General features: G+C 42.7%; 1 protein-coding gene and 1 non-coding gene across 5 annotated transcripts; one reads left to right on the forward strand and one right to left on the reverse strand.

Annotated features, from left to right (window-relative positions):
- Nucleotides 1-2,724: 2,724 nt before the first annotated feature.
- trnag-ucc lies at nucleotides 2,725-2,800 on the forward strand. The gene has a single exon. It is a non-coding gene; the product is annotated as a tRNA-Gly (tRNA).
- Nucleotides 2,801-4,997: 2,197 nt separating this feature from the next.
- Nucleotides 4,998-22,799, reverse strand: tedc1 (tubulin epsilon and delta complex 1). Of its 4 annotated transcripts, none has more exons than XM_041854709.2 (8): nucleotides 22,598-22,799; nucleotides 22,090-22,174; nucleotides 21,769-21,974; nucleotides 21,113-21,283; nucleotides 20,823-20,915; nucleotides 17,927-18,013; nucleotides 6,759-6,944; nucleotides 4,998-5,782 (listed from the first exon to the last, which is right to left on the reverse strand). In XM_041854709.2, exons 1-8 carry the CDS (start codon nucleotides 22,730-22,732, stop codon nucleotides 5,351-5,353), a joined length of 1,395 nt encoding a protein of 464 aa, XP_041710643.2. In that variant the 5' UTR covers nucleotides 22,733-22,799; the 3' UTR covers nucleotides 4,998-5,350. The 4 variants fall into 4 exon arrangements, with proteins under 4 accessions (XP_041710643.2, XP_041710642.2, XP_041710644.2 ...); XM_041854708.2 differs by having other exon boundaries at nucleotides 17,921-18,013; XM_041854711.2 differs by having other exon boundaries at nucleotides 5,519-5,657; nucleotides 17,921-18,013.
- Nucleotides 22,800-23,587: the final 788 nt, after the last annotated feature.

A 23,587-nucleotide genomic window follows, 5' to 3' on the forward strand; every position in this document is an offset into this window, starting at 1 on the left:
TTATGGACAGACTTCTCCCCATTTTAGCTACTGTTGTATCAACATGTTTTGACCATGACAGTTTACAATCCAGGGTTATTCCAGGCAGTTTAGTCACCTCAACTTGCTAAATCTCCACATTATTCATTACAAGATTTAGTTTAAGTTTAGGGTTTAGTGAATGATTTGTCCCAAATACAATGCTTTTAGTTTTTGAAATATTTAGCACTAACTTATTCCTTGCCACCCATTCTGAAACTAACTGCAGCTCTTTGTTAAGTGTTGCAGTCATTTCAGTCACTATAGTAGCTGATGTGTATAGTGTTGAGTCATCTGCATACATAGACACACTGGCTTTACTCAAACGTTGGTTTTCCTAGACATAGCTACTATATTATGATCACTACAGCCGATGGATTTGGATACTGCTTTAAAGCACATTTCTGCAGCATTAGTAAAGATGTGATCAATACATGTTGATGATTTAATTCCTGTGCTGTTTGTAACTACCCTGGTAGGTTGACTGATAACCTGAACCAGGTTGCAGGCACTAGTTACAGTTTGAAGATATCTCTTGAGTGGGCAGCCTGATGAAAGCCAGTCAATATTTAAATCACCCAGACAATATACCTCTCTGTTGATATCACATACATTATCAAGCATTTCACACATGTTATCCAGATACTGACTGTTAGCACTTGGTGGTCTATAGCAGCTTCCCACCAGAATGGGCTTTAGGTGAGGCAGATGAACCTGTAGCCATATCACCTCAACAGTATTTAACATGAGATCCTCTCTATGCTTTACAGGAATGTGGATCTGAATATAAATGGCAACACCTCCACTGTTGGCATTTCTGTCTTTTCTGTAGATGTTATAACCATGTATTGCTACCACTGTATCATCAAAGGTATTATCTAAGTGAGTTTCAGAGATTGTCAGAATATGAATGTCATCTGTTACCAGCAAATTATTGATTTCATGAACCTTGTTTCTTAAGTTACATATGTTAACATGGGCTATTTTTTGCACTTTTCTGGGATGCTTGATTGTTTTCATTGCTTTACTAGGAAACTTTGCAGAAGTAGGCATGCTCAAGTTATTTATGTTAGTGCAGGGTGAGCTGCACACAGTGGACTTCCTACTAGCGCACACTGCCTCAGTGCTAACAGTATAACTCTGGTTCATAGGCACATGATTACTGCATACAATAGCTGTGGGATCAGCAGAGGCATTCAGGGCAGTAAGAGGGACACACATTAGGTTACTTACATTGTGTCTTCCAACTCCCCTGGGATAATGTACTGTTTATCAAACAGTTTAGTAACTGGTTTCCTGTTTATAAAACACCCTTCTAGTTTGGTAACTGGTTTCCTGTTTATCTAACACCCTTCCAGTTTGGTAACTGGTTTCCTGTTTATCAAAGACCATTCCAGTTTGCTAACTGGTTTCCTGTTTATCAAAGACCCTTCCAGTTTGGTAACTGGTTTCCTATTTATCGAACACCCTTCCAGTTTGGTAACTGGTTTCCTGTTTATCAAAGACCCTTCCAATTTGTAACTGGTTTCCTGCTTATCGAACACCCTTCCAGTTTGGTAACTGGTTTCCTGTTTATCGAACACCCTTCCAGTTTCGTAACTGGTTTCCTGTTTATCAAACACCCTTCCAGTTTGGTAGTGTTTTTCTGTTTACCAAAGACCCTTCCAGTTTGGTACTGGTTTCCTGTTTATCGCACATTTCACACAGAAATGTAATTTGCTCTTAACAAATCTAACAGCCCTCACAGGTGAGAAACATTCATATTTGACACACACACAAACTAATCACATGCGTGCACACCAATGCCACACACATACGCATGTACGCACACACACACAGACCCTGATATTGGAGGAGATAAAGGCACTAGGATTTATCGTCTGAGGGGTGAGACCAGGACGGGTAACGTCAGCCAATCAGTGTGAGACTCAGACTGAGAAGGAGGGAGCATTTGCCAGGCGGCCTACTTAAACAACTTCAGTGAGAGAAAACATCCCAAAACCCTGACCTACTTCTGAACTTTAGCCTGTTTTCTCTCCTGAAAGCTTGGCACCAAAAAAACATGATAAGATACAAGAAAAAAAGAACTCTGCAACTTAACAGCCCAGACAGGTCTTTATGTTCTCTCCCGCAGTGGATTACATCAACACACACACACCGCTGTGGCACGGACAGACTAGGTAATCAAAGATCCTTCCAGTTTGGTAACTGGTTTCCTGTTTATCAAAGACCCTTTCAGTTTGTTAACTGGTTTCCTGTTTATTAAAGACCCTTCCAGTTTGTTAACTGGTTTCCTGTTTATTAAAGACCCTTCCAGTTTGGTAAATGGTTTCCTGTTTGTCAAAGGCCCTTCCAGTTTGGTAACTGGTTTCCTGTTTATCAAGATCCTTCCAGTTTGGTAACTGGTTTCCTGTTTATCAAAGATCTTCCAGTTTGGTAACTGCTTTCATGTTTATCAAAGACCCTTCCAGTTTGGTACTGGTTTCCTGTTTATCGCAAATTTCATACAAACATTTAAAACTGATCTCAACAAATTAAACAGCCCTAACAAGTGAGAGAGAAAAATTAATATTTGCGACAGATTTTCAATGCGAATATTCTAAGATCTGCATTAAACGATATGCACATTTTCCCACCAGAGATGCGTTTCCATCAAACGAATTCATTGCAAATAAAAAAGGGTACGTGATAATGTAGTGCACATAAGGCCTCCTGTAGCTCAGTTGGTAGAGCATGGCGCTTCCAACGCCAGGGTTGTGGGTTCGATTCCCACGGGGGACCAGTATTGAAAAAAAAAAAATTATGCACTCACTAACTGTAAGTCGCTCTGGATAAGAGCGTCTGCTAAATGACGTAAATGTAAATGTAATAAAAATAACTTTTGCCGTTAAATTCTGTACCGAATGAAAAATTGAATGGGTTTCCTTCGCATTTTCAACCATACTGATGGTTTTGTCACAAAAATGGGAGGACCTCAGATCATATATCATCGCGTGACTCCAAGTTTACTTCTATATGATGGTTATTAAACTGAACAAAAACAAACGCAATAATTTCAACGATTTTACTGAGTTACAGTTCATATAAGTCAATTGAAATAAATTCATTAGGCCCTAATCTATGGATTTCACATGACTGGGAATACAGATATGCATCTGTTGGTCACAGATACCTTTTTTAAAAGGTAGGAGCGTTGATCAGAAAACCAGTAATTATCTGGTGTGACCAACATTTGCCTCATGCAGCACGACACATCTCCTTCGCATAGAGTTGAACAGGCTTTTGATTGTGGCCTGTGGAGCGTTGTCCCACTCCTCTTCAATGGCTGTGGGAAGTTGATGGATATTGTCCGGAACCGTGCACGTCGATCCAGAGCATCCCAAACATGCTCAATGGGTGACATGTTTGGTGAGTATGCAGGCCTTGGAAGAACTGGGACATTTTTAGCTTCCAGGAATTGTGTACAGATCCTTGCAACATGGAGCAGTGCATTATCATGCTGAAACATGAGGTGATGGCGGCGGATGAATGGCTCGACAATGGGCCTCAGGATCTCATCAAGGTATCTCTGTGCATTCAAATTGCCATCGATAAAATGCAATTGTGTTTGCCTGCCCATACCATAACCCCACTTCCACCATGGGGCACTCTGCTCACAACGTTGACATCAGCAAACCGCTCGCCCACATGACGCCATCTGCACGGTACAGTTGAAACGGGGATTCATCCGTGAAGAGCACACTTCTCCAGCGTGCCAGTGGCCATTGAAGGTGAGCATTTGCCCGCTGAAGTCGGTTACAACGCCGAACCCGGGAGTTGAGGAGCACGCAGTTGAGCTTCCCTGAGACGGTTTCTGTCAGTTTGTGCAGAAATTCTTCGGTTGTGCAAACCCAGTTTCATCAGCTGTCCGGGTGGCTGGTCTCAGACAATCCCGCAGGTGTAGAAGCGGGTTGTGGAGGTCCTGGGCTGGCGTGGTTACACCTGGTCTGCGGTTGTGAGGCTGTTGGACGTACTACCAAATTCTCTAAAACGACGTTTGGGTCGCTTATGGTAGAGAAATTAACATTCAATTCTCTGGCAACAGCTCTGGTGGACATTCCTGCAGTCAGCATGCCAATTACACGCTCCCACAAAACATGAGACATCTGTGGCATTGAATTGGGTGACAAAACTGCACATTTTAGAGTGGCCTTTTATTGTCCCCAGCACAAGGTGCACCTGTGTAATGATAATGCTGTTTAATCAGCTTCTTGATATGCCACACCTGTCAGGTGGATGGATTATATTGGCAAAGGAGAAATGCTCACTAACAGGAATGTAAAAAAAAATTGTGCACACCATTTTAGAGAAATAAGCTTTTTGTGCGTATGAAACATTTCTGGGATCTTATAAAATAATAATAATATAATATGCCATTTAGCGGACTCATGAAACATGGGACCAACACATTACATGTTGCGTTTATATTTTTGTTCAGTGTATATCAATATTTGCGCATAAAGGCATTTCCAACGTCATTTTACAGACACAAAAAGATCCCACCATGTCGAACAAACAAATTGTCTGTAGGCATTTATAAAATTGTACCGGCATATCCTGTTTCCATCAGTCCAGTTTTTTCTCTCTCTCACACACACACACACACACACACACACACACACACACACACACACACACACACACACACACACACACACACACACACACACACACACACACCACACCCTGATATTGGAGGAGATAAAGGCACTAGGATTAATCCTCTGAGGGGTGAGACCAGGACGGGTAACGTTAGCCAATCAGTGTGAGACTCAGACTGAGAAGGAGGGAGCATTCGCCAGGCGGCCTACTTAAACAACTTCAGTGAGAGAAAACATCCCAAAACCCTGACCTACTTCTGAACTTTAGCCTGTTTTCTCTCCTGAAAGCTTGGCACCAAAAAAACATGATAAGATACAAGAAAAAAAGAACTCTGCAACTTAACAGCCCAGACAGGTCTTTATGTTCTGTCTCGCAGTGGATTACATCAACACACACACACACACACACACACACGAAAAGGTGTGGGCAATATCTTGATTTCAACTGGTTAATGTGTATTTCAGATCTAATTTGAAATATATCACATGCAGTCTAGCCCATCAGAATATATTGGCAGTAGCCATATAAATATAATTAATAAAACAGATTGCCGAGTGCCTTTGCACCTTCTAGTCATTCTATTTCTATTGCAGTAGTCTGGGGACAGACAGTCTGTCAGCCACCGAGCTGAACAGCATCCTGTTCGCTCGCTTGCACGCACACACACCCTGAAGTAGCATCCTGTTAGTGTTTATCTTTTGAGAGGGAGAGGGGGGATGAGGACAGCTCCAACCCCCTCCAGCCTGCTGGCTGTCTTCTCCTGGATCTGTTCCCGCTTGGCCTGCCTCATCTGCCCCAGTTCCCCCAGCAGGAGGCCCTCTCTCTGCTGCAGCTCGACGATCAGTGAGGAGGCCTGTACTTGGACCCTCACTGTGCCTGTCCCAGACACCCTGCCTGGCAGCACTGCCCCATCACAGGCTTGTAGGAGCACAGACCCTGGCCTACGATGCCGGTGGTGGTTGGGAAGTGGCTGTGGCCCCTGGAGACTTGGCCTGTAACTGCAGCAAAAAGATGTAGGGGTTGAAGTATTGGGCTCAGCCAAGCCCTGTAGCCTGAGAGCCACTCTCCTCTCAATCTCCTCCAACTCCTCAACGTCTTTAAGAACACTCTGCGCTTTTCTGGTCTGTCGGGAAAGAAGAAATGAAACATTGACAAACAGTCAAGTGAAATGAATTGCTGGATAACGCTGCCTCTTTCAGTATATCATCTGAGACAATTACTTCTTACTAAAATGTTTTTATCTCTAAAACAAATGACAGCTAGGCCCCGGCAGCATTTCATGAACACTGATGACTCTCATGGGGAAGGAGTGTGTGATGCGTGTGCCTGTGCTTACGCTTGAGTGCATTCATGAGCGATAACGGGTGAGAATTTGGCAGACATTTTGATATTGCACCAGACACTTCACACATTAGTGTCGAGAGAGAGAGAATGAACGAGAGAGAATAATTGATGTAGCCTATATTATTAGGTGACCTAGATGTGCTGATTGTGGGGTTGGTAATAATTCCCAGCTGTATCAGTGTAATGATATGAATAAAAGTGGAAGCTATGCAAGCCTAGAGTCTGGAGAGAAGCAATAAGCAAATAGGCAATATAGCATAATGAAATGTAATGCTGCTCACAAAAGCGCAGATTTAGGCATTCATATTCCAAATGAAAGAGCTCAATACATAAGACACTTCAATTTACAAAATTATTCCTGAAAATGATTTCCCAAAGAAAACCAGCGAGAGAGAGAGGAACAGGAGCACAGATTGCCATCAGACACACTCCCACTTGTACTGCATAACGCAAGTCCTCCAGGACATTGAAGTTCCCTCTTTTTGTTCTGACAAATTATCTTTCTCAAATGTCCTAAAAAAAAGAAATCCCCTCTTCTCCTCCTTCAGTCCAATGACCTGAAAGAACTGACGAGGTTAAAGCCAATCTAATGATGAGCTTCCACCATATTGTTTTCACCTGTCCGGTCTTTTCCAATCAGTGAAGACAGGAGATGAGGAGAGGATGGAATTTCAGACTATTTATAAAAAGCCAACCAGCCAAATGCCTATTCCCTGCCAGTTGGTACTCACCTGCCGTGTGAGGGCGTGTCTTACCTGTCTTGTGTGTGTGTCCTTCAGCCCTGTCTGCAGCCTCAGCAGCATATTGTCCAGTCGTTCCAGACCCTCCTTGTCCTTGTAACTGTAGGGAAAGCACCTATTGACAACCTGGTGTACAGGTGACATGTTCTCCACAGTGTCCTCCTCTCTCAGGTCTGAGAGCTGGCTATCCACCACACTATCCTACAGAGAGAGGGAGGGGGAAAGGGAGGAAGGAGAGAGGAGAGAAGGAAAGAGAGGGTTGAGAAAGAGAGAAAAAGAGAGTAATGCCTCAAGAGTTTTGTTATTAAATTAAAGCTACAATATGTAACCTTTTGGGTGACCCGACCAAATTCACATAGAAATGTTGTTATAGAGCTGTCATTCTCATTGAAAGCAAGTCTAAGAAACGGTAGATCTGTTCTATGTGCGCTACTTCTATGCTTCCCGTTCTTAAGTTTCGGTATTGTACACCAGCTTCAAACAGCTGAAAATACAATATTTTTTGTTAAGGGAAAATATATTTCACAGCGGTTTAGGTGGTACAATGATTCTCTACACTACACTTGCTTGTTTTGTCACATAAACTGAAATTAGGCAAACTATTATAATTTTAGCAACCAGGAAATGGCGTGTAATAATAACAAAACCCTTGATTTTCTCTGAGCTCCTCCTTTCACTCTATGCTGCAATCAGGAGCTTTTGTCAGGATCAGACTTCCTGTGTAATTGCAGCTCTCGTCCAATATTGATCCATGTGGGTCTAGTGCTAATCAACAGCCCAGCAGCAGCCTCCCTCAGGCAGAGTCCAGGCACAGACATACTCAAGGCGCCGTCCCAAATGGCACCATATGGGGCCCTGGTCAAAAGTAGTATGCTATATAGGGAATAGGGTTCCATTTGGGACGCATCCCATGACTGTGAGGATGAATGAACTCCATACAGGCTTATGGCAGACTCTCTACACTAACCCTCCAACAGATAACGATACATCATAGACCAGGTCCTGGAGTCTCCATACATTCAACACATACACTGAACAAAATATAAACGCAACATGTAAAGTGTTGGTCCCACGTTTCATGAGCTGAAATAAAAGATCCCAGAAATGTTACATATGCACAAAAAGCTTATTTCTCAAATATGTTGTGCACAAATTTGTTTACATCCCTGTTACTGAGCATTTCTCCTTTGCCAAGATAATCCATCTACCAAACAGGTGTAGTATATCAAGAAGCTGATTAAACCGCATGATCATTACACAGGTGCACCTGGTGCTGGGGACAATAAAAGGCCACTCTAAAATATGCAGTTTTTTCACACAACCGGCATCTTCACCTGCGGGATCATCTGAGACCAGCCACCCGGACAGCTGATGAAACTGTGGATTTTCACAACTGAAGAATTTCTGCACAAACTATCAGAAACCGTCTCAGGGAAGCTCATCTGCGTGCTTGTCGTCCTCACCAGGGTCTTGACCTGACTGCAGTTCGGCGTCGTCACCGACTTCAGTGGGCAAATGCTCACCTTCGACGGCCACTGGCACGCGGGAGAAGTGTGCTCTTCACAGATGAATACCAGTTTCAACAGTACTGGGCAGATGTCAGCGTTTACGGCGTCGTGTGTGCGAGCGGTTTGCTGATGTCAACGTTGTGAACAGAGTGCCCCATGGTGGTGGTGGGGTTATGGTATGGGCAAGCATAAGCTACGGACAATGAACACTATTGTATTTTACCGATGGCAATTTGAATGCACAGAAATACCATGATGAGATCCATTGTTGTGCCATTCATCTGCTGCCATCACCTCTTGTTTCAATATGATAATGCACGGCCCCATGTTGCAAGGATCTGTACACAATTCCTGGAAGCTGATAATGTCCCAGTTCTTCCACGGCTTGCATACTCACCAGACATGTCACCCATTGAGCATGTTTGGGATGCTCTGGATCGAGGTGTACGACAGCGTGTTCCAGTTCGGGCCAATATCCAGCAACTTCGTACAGCCATTGAAGAGGAGTGGGACAACGTTCCACAGGCCACAATCAACAGCTTGATCAACTCTATGCGAAGAAGATGTGGCGCCCTGCATGAGGCAAATTGTGGTCACACCAGATACTGACTGGTTTTCTGATCCACGCCCTACTTTATATATTTCTAAGGTATCTGTGACCAACAGATGCATATCTGTATTCTCAGTAGGGCTGACCCCGACCCAAAAAAATCTTGGTAGACCAGGAGTCGATTGGTTGACATTTTTTACATGTGCATTTTTCTATTGATATATATATATATATATATACACATACATACATACATACATACACATCCTGTGTTTTAATCAAATCAACTATATGCACTAAGCTTGTCTGATGCTTTAAGCACAATGTTTGGTTAAATAATTAAGACACACAAATGACTAGAGGGAGCCGAAAGCAACCGATTTGATTGTGCCGCCTGGCTCAGACTTGCTGCTCTGTGTAAAAGAAAAATGACAGCGAGTGACTGTGTGCCTAGCACCCGTTGTCTCTCTCTCCTCCCTGCTGCAGCGACCACCACAGAACATCAGTGTGTATAGGGCTGTACGTGTTGCTGAACCTGCAACATAATTAGAGCCATTTCTGAATGAAAAGTTGTTACCGATATCCCTAATTTGTTTAGGAAAAACATTCCCTATTCCCTCAACCCTTGCTCTCTTTACGTGAAACATGTAAGCATCGCATGCGACCAAGAGGGCCTGACATATAGCCTATCATAATCACATCAATAAATTGGTTATAACAAACTCCGAACACAGTAATGTCGACAGCAAAATCGATGCGGAGGACGTGAAAAAGAAACTAGAAACGGGCAAATGTTTACTGGTTGCTCAGGAGGGAAAGGGGAAGTCAGATGTGTGGAAGACATTTGACTTAGTTGTGGAAACTACTGGAGATCAAGAAAAAGGAGGGTATAGGAGCAAGCACTGCGTGAGTAGTGTGTGCCAAACAGTTGCTGTTAGATTTTCAATATTATTATTTTTTCTGACCATTTGGAACAGTGTAAACAACACTAAATAAATAAGTGTATCAGAGAGTCCGTTCTAACAACAACAAAAATATATATAAAGCCTTTATTACAGCAGACTAAAAACAGTTGCACGCATTCCTGAATTGCGGTTTATTTATTGTTTAGGCTAATTATTCATTTTTTTACATTTTAGTCATTTAGCAGACGCTCTAATCCAGAGCGACTTACAGTTAGTGAGTGCATACATTTTCATACTGGCCCCCCGTGGGAAACGAACCCACAACCCTGGCGTTGCAAGCGCCATGCTCTACCAACTGAGCTACAGGGGACCTTCAAAGCTCTTTTTGTTATTTAATTTAAAACTAAAATGTTTGATTGCATTTCAAAGCATGAATGTCTCGTATGCTGTGCATGAACGAATGAATGATTGATTGATACAGTAGCCTATATATTGAAATATAGGCCTAAGTAAGTTACGGTATTAAGACTAAACAGGATGTGCTCTTAGGCCTACAGCTCAATAGTGGTTATACAAGGCTACTATACAAAGCCTACTAATGATAACGACATTACTTATTATTATTATAATGATGATCATAATAATAACTAATAAGAACAATAAGAAGGAGATCTAGAAAAAAGAGGGTATAGGAGCGAGAGCTGTGTGCATATTATGTGTGACAAACAGGTGCTGTTAGATTACAATAATTTTTCTGCCTGTTTGGAACAGTGTAAACAACACTAAATACATTTATAAGTAATACCAGTCTGTTCTAACGAAAACAAATTGTAAAACCTTTATTACAGCATAGAAAAGATTAAAAACAGCAGAATCTGTGAAATTGCTTTATCCGACATTGCTGTTGCATGAGGCTTGGTGCTCACGGAATCAGTAGGCTATTAAACAAACACTCAAACAGGCAACAGAAGCAGCATCTGTCTTATTTCTGTAGATATATATGGATGATTTATAAAGCCAGGCACATTTAACAGTTAGGCTATTGATTATAGAACTAATTAAGTTGGGGTTTGCCCTCTCCTCAATTTTCTTAGACAATTAGGCTAAGCCCTATTCCCACGGGACTAGTATTACTAGAGAACATTGGTTATGTAATTATTACCTCGGAATGTCCACTATTCCAGAGGACGATTCAAACGGGATTCGTTTTTTCCAAACTGCCCCCTGTAATTCTTTATTTTTTTCCAATAAATTGACAGTTATGACGGAAGCCTGGAGGTTTTTTTCTAGGCGATAACATGGCTACACTGATAACTCAAGCTTGGATCCCAAGTTTCTAAACCATCTTTGGTAAAGTGTCACCATAATATTTGAATTGAGGAAGTGTGATCATAATCATTAGGATATTTTAGCGATCCCCAGTAGACGTCCTAAATATCCCCCGGCCTTCAGATGTGAGCTAAACAGTGCACTTGCACTTGAGATGCGTTTTAAGGGTATGGATGAGAAAGTGAACTCATCATTTCCAAACATTTAGGTCAGTTGTATGCTGCTTTGCGATCTATTAACAGCGCAATATTCTTTACTGATGCATTTGGCAATATTCAATTCATAAGCACAAAACATATTTTGTGCTTTTGTTAAGTCGTGTCTAATGACACTGCTGGTCCTGCTCACACTGCCCTACCCTATGCTTTGACTTCTTTCTCCCCTCTCTCTCCAGATAAAATATTGCGACTAGTGACTGCAGGCCGCCCAACAACCTGCCCGCTTGACCCCATCCCCTCCTCTCTTCTCCAGACCATCTCCGGTGACCTTCTCCCCTACCTCACCTCGCTGATCAACTCATCCTTGACCGCTGGCTATGTCCCTTCCGTCTTCAAGAGAGCGAGAGTTGCACCCCTTCTCAAAAAACCAACACTCGATCCCACTGATGTCAACAACTACAGACCAGTATCCCTTCTTTCTTTTCTTTCCAAAACTATTGAGCGTGCCGTCTTTAGCCAACTCTCTTGCTATCTCTCTCAGAATGACCTTCTTGATCCAAACCAGTCAGGTTTCAGGACTGGTCATTCAACTGAGACTGCTCTTCTCTGTGTCACGGAGGCTCTCCGCACTGCTAAAGCTAACTCTCTCTCCTCTGCTCTTGTCCTTCTAGACCTGTCTGCTGCCTTTGATACTGTGAACCATCAGATCCTCCTCTCCACCCTCTCCGAGCTGGGCATCTCCGGCGCGGCTCACTCCTGGATTGCGTCCTACCTGACCGGTCGCTCCTACCAAGTGGCGTGGCGAGAAGCTGTCTCCGCACCACGTGCTCTCACCACTGGTGTCCCCCAGGGCTCAGTTCTAGGCCCTCTCCTTTTCTCCCTATACACCAAGTCACTTGGCTCTGTCATATCCTCACATGGCCTCTCCTATCATTGCTACGCTGACGATATACAACTAATCTTCTCCTTTCCCCCTTCTGATAACCAGGTGGCGAATCGCATCTCTGCATGTCTGGCCGACATATCAGTATGGATGACGGATCACCACCTCAAGCTGAACCCTGGCAAGACGGAGCTGCTCTTCCTCCCGGGGAAGGACTGCCCGTTCCATGATCTCGCCATCACGGTTGACAACTCCGTTGTGTCCTCCTCCCAGAGTGCGAAGAGCCTTGGCGTGACCCTGGACAACACCCTGTCGTTCTCCGCTAACATCAAGGCGGTGACCCGATCCTGCAGGTTCATGCTCTACAACATTCGGAGAGTACGACCCTGCCTTACACAGGAAGCGGCACAGGTCCTAATCCAGGCACTTGTCATCTCCCCGTCTGGATTACTGCAACTCGCTGTTGGCTGGGCTCCCTGCCTGTGCCATTAAACCCCTACAACTCATCCAGAATGCCGCAGCCCGTCTGGTGTTCAACCTTCCCAAGTTCTCTCACGTCACCCCCTCCTCCGCACACTCCACTGGCTTCCAGTTGAAGCTCGCATCCGTTACAAGACCATGGTGCTTGCCTATGGAGCAGTGAGGGGAACGGCACCTCCGTACCTTCAGGCTCTGATCAGTCCCTACACCCAAACGAGGGCATTGCGTTCATCCACCTCTGGCCTGCTGGCTCCCCTTCCTCTGCGGAAGCATAGTTCCCGCTCAGCCCAGTCAAAACTGTTCGCTGCTCTGGCACCCCAATGGTGGAACAAGCTCCCTCACGACGCCAGGACAGCGGAGTCACTCACCACCTTCCGGAGACATTTGAAACCCCACCTCTTTAAGGAATACCTGGGATAGGATAAAGTAATCATATTCTACCCCCCACCCCAACCCAAAAATATATATATACAGTGGGGAAAAAAAGTATTTAGTCAGCCACCAATTGTGCAAGTTCTCCCACTTAAAAAGATGAGAGAGGCCTGTAATTTTCCATCATAGGTACACGTCAACTATGACAGACAAAATGAGAATTTTTTTTCCAGAAAATCACATTGTAGAATTTTTATGAATTTATTGGCATATGATGGTGGAAAATAAGTATTTGGTCAATAACAAAAGTTTCTCAATACTTTGTTATATACCCTTTGTTGGCAATGACACAGGTCAAACGTTTTCTGTAAGTCTTCACAAGGTTTTCACACACTGTTGCTGGTATTTTGGCCCATTCCTCCATGCAGATCTCCTCTAGAGCAGTGATGTTTTGGGGCTGTCGCTGGGCAACACAGACTTTCAACTCCCTCCAAAGATTTTCTATGGGGTTGAGATCTGGAGACTGGCACTCCAGGACCTTGAAATGCTTCTTACGAAGCCACTCCTTCGTTGTGCCGGGCGGTGTGTTTGGGATCATTGTCATGCTGAAAGACCCAGCCACGTTTCATCTTCAATGCCCTTGCTGATGGAAGGAGGATTTCACTCAAAATCTCACGATACATGGCCCCCTTCATTCTTTCCTTTACACGGATTAGTCGTCCTGGTCCCTTTGCAGAAAAACAGCCCCAAAGCATGATGTTTCCAACCCCATGCTCCACAGTAGGTATGGTGTTCTTTGGATGCAACTCAGCATTCTTTGTCCTCCAAACATGACGAGTTGAGTTTTTACCAAAAAGTTATATTTTGGTTTCATCTGACCGTATGACATTCTCCCAATCCTCTTCTGGATCATCCAAATGCACTTCAGACGGGCCTGGACATGTACTGGCTTAAGCAGGGGGACACGTCTCGCACTGCAGGATTTGAGTCCCTGGCGGCGTAGTGTGCTACTGATGGTAGGCTTTGTTACTTTGGTCCCAGCTCTCTGCAGGTCATTCACTAGGTCCCCTTGTGTGGTTCTGGGATTTTTGCTCACCGTTCTTGTGATCATTTTGACCCCACGGGGTGAGATCTTGGAGCCGAGAGTCGAGGGAGATTATCAGAGGTCTTGTATGTCTTCCATTTCCTAATAATTGCTCCCACAGTTGATTTCTTCAAACCAAGCTGCTTACCTATTGCAGATTCAGTCTTCCCAGCCTGGTGCAAGTCTACAATTTTGTTTTTTGGTGTCCTTTGACAGCTCTTTGGTCTTGGCCATTGTGGAGTTTGGAGTGTGACTGTTTGAGGTTGTGGACAGGTGTTCTTTTATACTGATAACAAGTTCAAACAGGTGCCATTAATACAGGTAATGAGTGGAGGACAGAGGAGCCTCTTAAAGAAGAAGTTACAGGTCTGTGAGAGCCAGAAATCTTGCTTGTTTGTAGGTGACCAAATACTTATTTTCCACCATAATTTGCAAATAAATTCATTAAAAATCCTACAATGGGATTTTCTGGATTTTTTTTCTCAATTTGTCTGTCATAGTTGACGCGTGTACCTATGATGAAAATTACAGGCCTCTCTCATCTTTTTAAGTGGGAGAACTTGCACAATTGGTGGCTGACTAAATACTTTTTTTCCCACTGTATATATATATAATAAAATAAAAATATAAATAAAAAAGGAATACACATTTTTTTTATTGTAAAGTGGATAACCCACTGGCTATAGGGTGAATGCACCAATTTGTAAGTCGCTCTGGATAAGAGCGTCTGCTAAATGACGTAAATGTAAATGTAATATTTTAAAAATCATTCACTGAAAGTTGATACATGTAGGCCCTAGTTTATGCGCAGCACTTCCTTCAATTTATCAAATCAGTTGGTTTTTTCTTACTCAAACTGTGAGCAACACCTGTCAAACGCAGACATTTCTCTCAAAACACAGGGATGTTGATTCTCACAGTACTAGTATTATCAGAGGACCTTGAAGTTCACCAAAAAACAGTAGGTTACTCTGGCTGGAATTGTTACTCTCCTGTCATGTATAAATTACTGAAACGGCAGATTCGGACCGGACTAAAATGACAGAAGTGGTGTTTTGTGCTTGTGCACATAATTACATTACCCGACTCTCCCAGTAAAACAAATCACATCCGAATAGGGTTTAAGGCAAGGGATGTTTCCTCGTCTCTGCTGCTGCTGCCTCCGCCACATTGTTCTCAATCCCAATATACTGGTTCATTTAGCTATTATGCACATAGCAACATAGGGAAAGGTGCCAATTCTACGGCGCACTGAAGATTATGTTTCAGAACGGCAGACAGTGACCATATCCAACGCGGGCGAAAGCGCATTTGTTATAAAATATTAGATTTATTAGTGTTGCACCATTATTCTTACATAATATAACCATTTACAATCTCAGTATAAAATAGAGTGATGGACTGTGCCATTCCCGTGGCCTCCGCAATGGATTAGTCGACTGAGACAGGCGAGAATCAGACAGGTGTCTTGTGCACCATAAAAATAAAATAAAAATCTCAGTCAACCAACAGCCTATCGACCAAACAATCAACTAAATGGGGTCAGCCCTAGTTGTAAAGTTTTTTTCTAAAGTCTTTATTACAGTAAAGACTAAAAACGGTCACATTTATTTGTGAATGTAATTTCCGAAAATGGAACAAATTAAGCCTATTTATTGTTTACACTAATTATTCAATGGTCGCTTTGTTATTTTATTTTAAAACTAAAATGCTTGATTGCATTTCAAATCATGAATGACTCGTATGCTGTGTGATGATATGAATGAATAATTGATTGATACAGTAGCCTATATAAGTATTGAAATATAGGCCTAAGTAAGTTACGGTATCAATACTAAACAGGATGCACTCTTGGGCATACAGCTCCATGATGGTTTTACAAGGCTGTGATACTAAGACTACTAATGATAATGACATTACTTATTATTATAATGATGATCATAATAATAATAATAATAATAATAATAATAATAACAACAATAAGAAGGAGATCAAGGAAAAAGGAGTGTTATTATTATAAATATAGTTTTTCTACAATTTGGAACAGTGTAAACACTAAATCAATTATAAATAATACCAGTGAGGCTGTTCTAACAAAAAAAAGTGTAAAGCTTTTACTACAGCACAGCAAAGATTAAAAACTGCCAGATTTGTGAAATTGTTGCGTGAGGCTTGGTGCTCACGGAATCAGTAGGCTATTAAACAAACACTCAAACAGGCAACAGAAGCAGCATCTGTCTTATTTATGTTGATATATATGGATGATTTAAAAACCCAGGCACATTTAACAGTTAGGCTATTGATTATAGACCTAATTAAGTTGGGGTTTCCTCTCTCCTCACTTTTCTTAGACAATAAGGCAAGGGCTGTTTTCTCATCTCCTCATTTTGCTGCTGCCTCCATTGTTCTCAACACCAATATGCTGGTTAACTTTGCTATTATGCACATAGCAACATGGTCTAGGAAAAGGCGCCAATTCAACAGCGCCCTGATGTGTTTAAGAACCGTGGACAGCGACCACTATCCAGCGAGGGAGAAAGCGCATTTGTTATAAAATAATTTGTTGCACCATTGTTCTTCCATAATATAACAATTTACAATTTCAGTATCACATGTCTTAGAGTGATGGACTGTGCCATCCCTGTGGCCTCCACAATGGATCAGTCCACTCTGACAGGAGCCAATCAGACAGGTGTCTTGTACACCATTATAATTGTTTTGCTACTGCTGGACTAAAGAAATCTCAGTCGACCAACAGCCTACCGACCAAACAATCCACCAGTCAACTAAATGGGTTCAGCCTTAATTCCCAGTCATATGAAATCCATAGATTAGCCAAAACGGATTTCCTTATATGAACTGTAACACAGTAAAAATGTTGTTCAGTGTATTATAAACTGGGTACTATGGGTCCTGTATGCTGATTGGCTGAAACAGCATTTCTGCCATTTGCATGTCAGATAAAATATACCACTGCTATGATGCTAAAATATTTATGTTCGTAACCAGTTTATTATTCCTCCTATAGGTCTCCAGTAGAGCTTGAAATTAGTAAATTCTGAAACTGATCATTAATTCACATTTGATCTATATAAAATCTTGAAAGTTATTCCCAGATATGCAAAAAAAAAATGTTTTAACCTATTTTCAAGCGATAAGACAGTGAACAGCAACACTAGCGAGTTAACAATTGGGACGTATTACATTTCTCACCAAAGGTAACAAAGGCTTTATTTTTTAATTTAAAATGGAATGGCTTTGAGGTGGATTAAAGTACTAGCTTAAATTATTTTCACATTACTGTAATCGACTGCACTTTAGCTGAAAACCCTAGGAGTCCGACTGTGGGTTTCAAACATACTGATAGAAACACCATGAAAGGAAGCTGTTTTTGTTTTACTTTAGGGAAAACACTCAAAGGACTTCTGATACATGTATTTCTAATGAAACTGCACTTCATTTTGAACTATCACAATCCTCAAATCCACATCTCTGTGATCTGAATGCAAAGAGGGAAGCAGAGTAGAGTGACTATTGCCAAAAACATCTCCTCTCCATGGAGCCTCTCTTTATAACTTCATGTCAATCTGAATAAGTCAGACAGACTTCAGAGATTAGACCTCAGAACAGTAGTGAATCATTCTGTCAGACACTGCAGAGGTAGTTAAGGAGTGGGAGGAAGAGGATACAGGTAGACGCAGACTACCTTGAAACTTTACAAAGGTACTACCGGGAAAGAGCAGATTAGAAGGAGGCTATTAGTTGCTTAATAATAATGTTGGTTTTCCTTTAAAAAAACTAAATGACATGCAAAACCTAGTCAAGTACACAGTGTAGAGTAGACAGAACATATTAAAGGACTGGTTAAAAGCAGTGCTAAGGCACTGAGGAGAGAGAAGAAGCACTACCACTACCATCCAGCACCAGAAGAGTGGCTCCTGTCTCTTCCACTCCAGGTAGGCCTCCAACAGCTGACTGAGAGCCTGTAGACCCTCCACCTCCTGCAACACACAGACAGACGGGGGACATTCCTTTAACCCAGCCTGCCTCACTGACTGTGCAACACACACAGACAGGAGACATTCAGCTCATAATTAATGCTCTCAAAAACCCTGATTGGTTTAACAATGTTACCTGTCTTGTCTTTTCTTCAAAACATCTGCATGTTTATTTGATTTAATCTGCTACTGAGCTGAGCTCTATGGCCTACTTTAGTTTCTGCCAGGCATGTTTCCCTCTGAGTGTTACTCCATCTCCCCAGGTGCAGGTAGTTACTGACTCTCCCCTGTGTGTTCTTGATGTGTTGCTAATATTATAATAATATATGCCATTTAGCAGACGCTTTTATCCAAAGCGACTTACAGTCATGTGTACACACATTTTAAGAACGGGTGGTTCCGGGAATCGAACCCACTACCCTGGCGTTGCATGCGCCATACTCTACCAACTAGTGTTACACGGTATACCAAAACCTCTGTAATTTTTCGATACAAAAACATGGTTCAGTACTATAATTTTTGTTATGTTTGGTACTTCTGTCAAATGTGTCTCACGTGATTGAGAGGATCAAGTGTGTCGATCAGTGCAGCCCTTTATATAGTGTGAAGAGCAAAGTACCTGCTCCTCTTCCTCAATCATTACTAGAGTTGTCTGGGCTGCATTACCTCCCCACTCATGATGCACAGAAGTTAACATGCTTGAATAATGCAACAAGGTATGTAGAAATACTGAAACTGTTCATTACTGTTTGCAGAACAATGTCCATACAGGCTAGAACACTTACAATGCAAGACGATAGCGGTAGCTTCCAGCTTTAATTGTAGGCTAACTTTCCTTGTTAGCTTAGGCTACATTTACATTGACATTGTAGTCATTTAGCAGACGCTCTTATCCAGAGCAACTTACAGTTAGTGAATGCATACATGTATTATTATTTTATTTTTTTCATACAAACCCACATCCCTGCCGGCCAAACCCTCCCCTACCTTGGACGACAGCTGAATTCACTACCCTAGTACTTTGTTTGTGACCATAATATGCGGATTTCAAAGCTGATTTTCACCGAAAATGTTATTAATTCACTTCCGTCTCCCTCACCACCAAAAACTCATTCACTTCATCTCCCTCGCCTCCCGTCTGGTTTCCACTAGATTCCATAGCCAAAGTCAGATTCCACAGCCACATTCTGCCTTGCAAGTGACGTCATTACTTTCTTAAAGAGACTATGCACACTTTCATTAAATAAGAGATTGCTTCTTCTATGCAAATGTTGTTGATCAGTACAATAAAATAAAATGTTCTCCTAGCAGTTGCCAATAAAATAAGTCCTAAATGGAAGGGATTGTTTGTCATCTGTAGCCCCATGAAATCAGCTAAAACAAGCTCAATAACTCAATGCATGCACACACTATTGAATACTTTGCATTACCTGTATTATGAATAGACCTAGGCTAAATCTTGATTTACCCAGGTATTTTGTATTTATTTTTGTACTTTTACCCCTTTTTCTCCTCAATTTCGTGATATCCAATTGGTAGTTGTCCAATCGCTGCAACTCCCGTACGGAGAGGCGAAGGTCGAGAGCCATGCGTCCTCCAAAACAAGACCCTGCCAAGCCGCACTGCTTCTTGACACACTGCTCGCTTAACCCGGAAGCCACCCGCACCAATGTGTCGGAGGAAACACTGTACAACTGGCGACCGAAGTCAGCTTGCAGGCGCACGGCCCGCCACAAGGAATCGCTACAGCACGATGGCACAAGGAAATCCAGGCCGGCCATACCCTCCCCTGACCCGGACGAAATAAATGATTACCATTATGTTGTTTTGTAGTTAGATTGGTAAAAAACAAAGTCAAATTGAATGTATGATTGTATAATTGATTCAATGAATGTCTCTTTTTCTTCAAATGTAATGATATTGAACTCAAAAGACACCCAACGACTGAAGAGAGCAGTAGCTGAGTTGATCTGTCTGGATCAATTGCCATTCTGTGACTTTGGCTAATCCACCTTTTTTTGTGTGGTATCGATTATCGTGATGGTATCGAGTATTGTGATACTAAACCTGGTATCGAAGTCAAAATTCTGTTATCGTGACAACACTACTACCAACTGAGCTACAGAGGACACCAGTGCTCCCTGGCTGGCATTGGTACAAAGTACTGTGTCGGTCAAGGGCTAAGTAAGGGTACAGGATGATCCTCCCTGTGGAGCTTTCCAGCTATTAGAGAAACAAAGGAGGTAAGATCTCTCTCTCTCTCTCTGGCTCCGTCTCTGCACATCACTCACATCTCTCCCAGGAGGGCTGCACCAGGGCCTTCACTACTTATAGGGTCAAAACACACTCAGGGAGGCACAGACTCTTTGGTCGTGTCTAGATTTTGGTTTCCCTCCCTTTCAGAAAACAAGCACTCAAAAATACATATTTCTCCTTGTCTCTCACTTTCTCTCCTCCTGCCCTTCCTAGTACTGACTCCCACTGCAACAAACCTTTAGAAACACCTGTTACATGGGGAGGATGTATCCCTTAAACCCTGCTGCTTAAAAGATCTCTCACTTTAAGGAAAAGGCTTTTGTTCCTCAACCAACTCGGATTTCTTGCCTGTTATCTGACATCTAAAGTGTGGAGAGTTACAGTGGAGGAAGGATATCCTTTTATCTCATCAGCAATGTTTGCCAGAACTCTTTACAAAAGAGGAAATAGGTATACAATGCATCCCCTTCCTCATCTGTGATCTGTGGTTTGTAGTTTGCCTGTGTCTGGTGACGGTAGTGGTGTTGGACAAGATGGGGGCAGGATGATCAGTCACCTTTTTCAGGGCAGTTGAGCACATGCTGTGACGGGCGTCAGAAGAAGAGGGCTGGGAGGTGGACGTGGAGGGTGTGGTGCTGGAGGAAAGGACCTAAGAAAATAGGAGGCAGAGGCTATGGTGGTTATCCATTTCACCAGAACACACAGACTGAGAGACATTGGAACAAACCAGTATGATGAGAATGATGTTCACGCTCCATTGGTTGCATTATTGTAAAGCGGCTTTGGGTTTTAGAAAAGTGTTATAAAAATGTGATGTATTATTATGGTCCAGGTTGAATGACTTGCCTGGTGAAGGAGTCTAGCTCTTTCCTCTTGAATGGAGAGCAAGCTCCGCCACTGGAACCTGAGTTTCCCGTACTGCCATTGGAGTCTCCTGAGGAGCCTGTCTTCCTTCAGGCCTCCTTGGCCATCCACAGCCCCAAGGGAGCCTCCCTCTCTGGGGCTACTCAGTGAGACCTGAGATAAAGAGGAGAGGAGTGCCTTTACCTCTCCCTCTGACAATCACGACCAAAGGCTTGAGTCTAGAGAGGAAAGGTTTGTCTGGAGAGCACTCCAAAAGACAGATCCATCTCAACATCTTCAAAGTAGAGGGATCATAGGGTAATTACATGGCATGTTTTTTCTCTTTAAATATTCATGGAATTTAGAATGATTTTCAGACGAGGGTGATTGGTGGGGTTTAAGTGTTTAATACCAGAACGTAAGAGACAACTGATTATTTATTTATGCGAAAGGGGGAAAATGTTTTTTGTTCTCTCATCTCCTTCCACTTACAGACATATATTTCTAGTTCTAGTTCTGAGTCAGATGCTCATCATCAGCAGAGCAACACTGCCACCTGCTGGACAGATATGGGACTGCTCCTTCAAATATGAGTGGATTTTATTCAGACAAAAATATATTTCGTTATAAGACTTATAAGACTTGTATAAGAACCTCACCGTGGGTGGGAGTGAGAGGATATCCAGCTCCAGGGATCTTGCTCTCAGCAGGGCCTCCAGCAGGCTCCCTGAAGACAGCACCCACCCAAACGCCACCAGCAGCTCTCGGCTCCCAACTTCACTCCTGGGACTGAGCCTGGCAGTCGTCACAACAATCCAGCTAGCACCGTAACCACACTGCCAGAGTGCCTCTCTCACATGGCTGTCTGCAAAGACACAATCACAATGATACATTGAAGACAGAGTATAAAATTGACATAATAGCTCAAATTGACACTACTCATACAGCACATGCACTCCTCCATAAACAATTACACTTACCCAAGTCTGAAAGTGTTGTGCAAGAACATTCCAGTAGCAGTGCTTTCAGAAGAACACTATGAAGGAGCTTCCAGAACTCCACCACCTGAAATACAGATTCCAAGGTAAGCAACCACCTGATGACTAAGGTAGATAAACAAATATCCCTCCAGTCATATAGCAAAACTACGGTCACCTTCGTCCACCTGTCAAATTAGCCTTATAATTAGGGACAGTGTGTGTCGTTCATATAATATAGCTCTGGTCCAAGCACATGCGTCGTATTCAAATGCAGCCCCAATAACCGACGCGTGGACCAGAGTTTGGCGGAGAGCTCAAAAGTCGTTTATTTTGTATTATTATGAAATGACAGCCTGCACAGACAGAGACATTTTTACCAGCACTAGCAACATCTGTACTTCGGCGAGTTACAAAAGTATATTGAATCCATTCACTAAACAGCGCACAGACAACTCGTTGTTGTCGTCGTGCGATGAACCAGAACCAGCTAGCTAATTTCCTAACTCACCACATCCTCTCCTTTGTTGAACTTGGCCCGTCTGAACGTTTCTGCACTAGGTACACACTCCAAGCCTAGTGAAAATAGAAGTTTACAAAGTGATTCAATCACTTCTTTAGCTTTGACACTCTTTTCACGTTGCATTTCAAGCTTTGTGGATAAGGCGATTCTTCAATTTGCCCGGTGACGCTAAAAACTTCCGGGTAGTACAGTCGTCATAGCTTCACCTCCGCATTTGGGTAAATCTGCACTTCTGATTGGGTAGTAAATATAACGTTAACTGACACTGGTCATATTCAACGAGTGTTTCGTTTTTGTGAATTCATCAGTTATGTTCTGGGAACAAAAGGCCACTCTAAAATGTGCAGTTTTGTCACACAACACAATGCCACAGATGTCTCACATTTTTAGGGTATGTGCAATTTGCATGCTGACTACAGGAATGTCCACCAGAGCTATTGCCAGATAATTGAATGTTCTGAAACAAAGCTGAAAATGTCCCAGTTCTTCCATGGCCTGAATACTCACCAGACATGTCCCCCATTGAGCAACTTGGGATGCTCTGGGTCGACGTGTATGACAGGGTGTTCCAGTTCCCACCAATATCCAGCAACTTCACACAGCCATTGAAAAGTGGGAAAACATTCCACAGGCCACAATCAACAGCCTGATCAACTCTTATGTGAAGGAGTTGATTCGCACTGCATGAGGCAAATGGTGGTCACACCAGATACTGACTGGTTTTCTGATCCACACCGCTACCTTTTTAAGGTACAGTATCTGTGACCAACAGATGCATATCTGTATTCTCAGTCATGTGAAATCCATAGATTAGGGCCTAACACATGTATTTCAATTGACTGATTTCCTTATATGAACTGTAACTCAGTAAAATCTTTGAAATTGTTGCATGTTGAGTTTATATTTTTGTTCAGTATATTTAGCTACTGTGCTGGACGCCTGGACCAAAACCATTTTCCTGGGTGGACTGCTGCTGTT

The sequence above is a fragment of the Coregonus clupeaformis genome, chromosome 29 (genome assembly GCF_020615455.1).
Source record: "Coregonus clupeaformis isolate EN_2021a chromosome 29, ASM2061545v1, whole genome shotgun sequence".
Taxonomy (NCBI): Eukaryota; Metazoa; Chordata; class Actinopteri; order Salmoniformes; family Salmonidae; genus Coregonus; species Coregonus clupeaformis.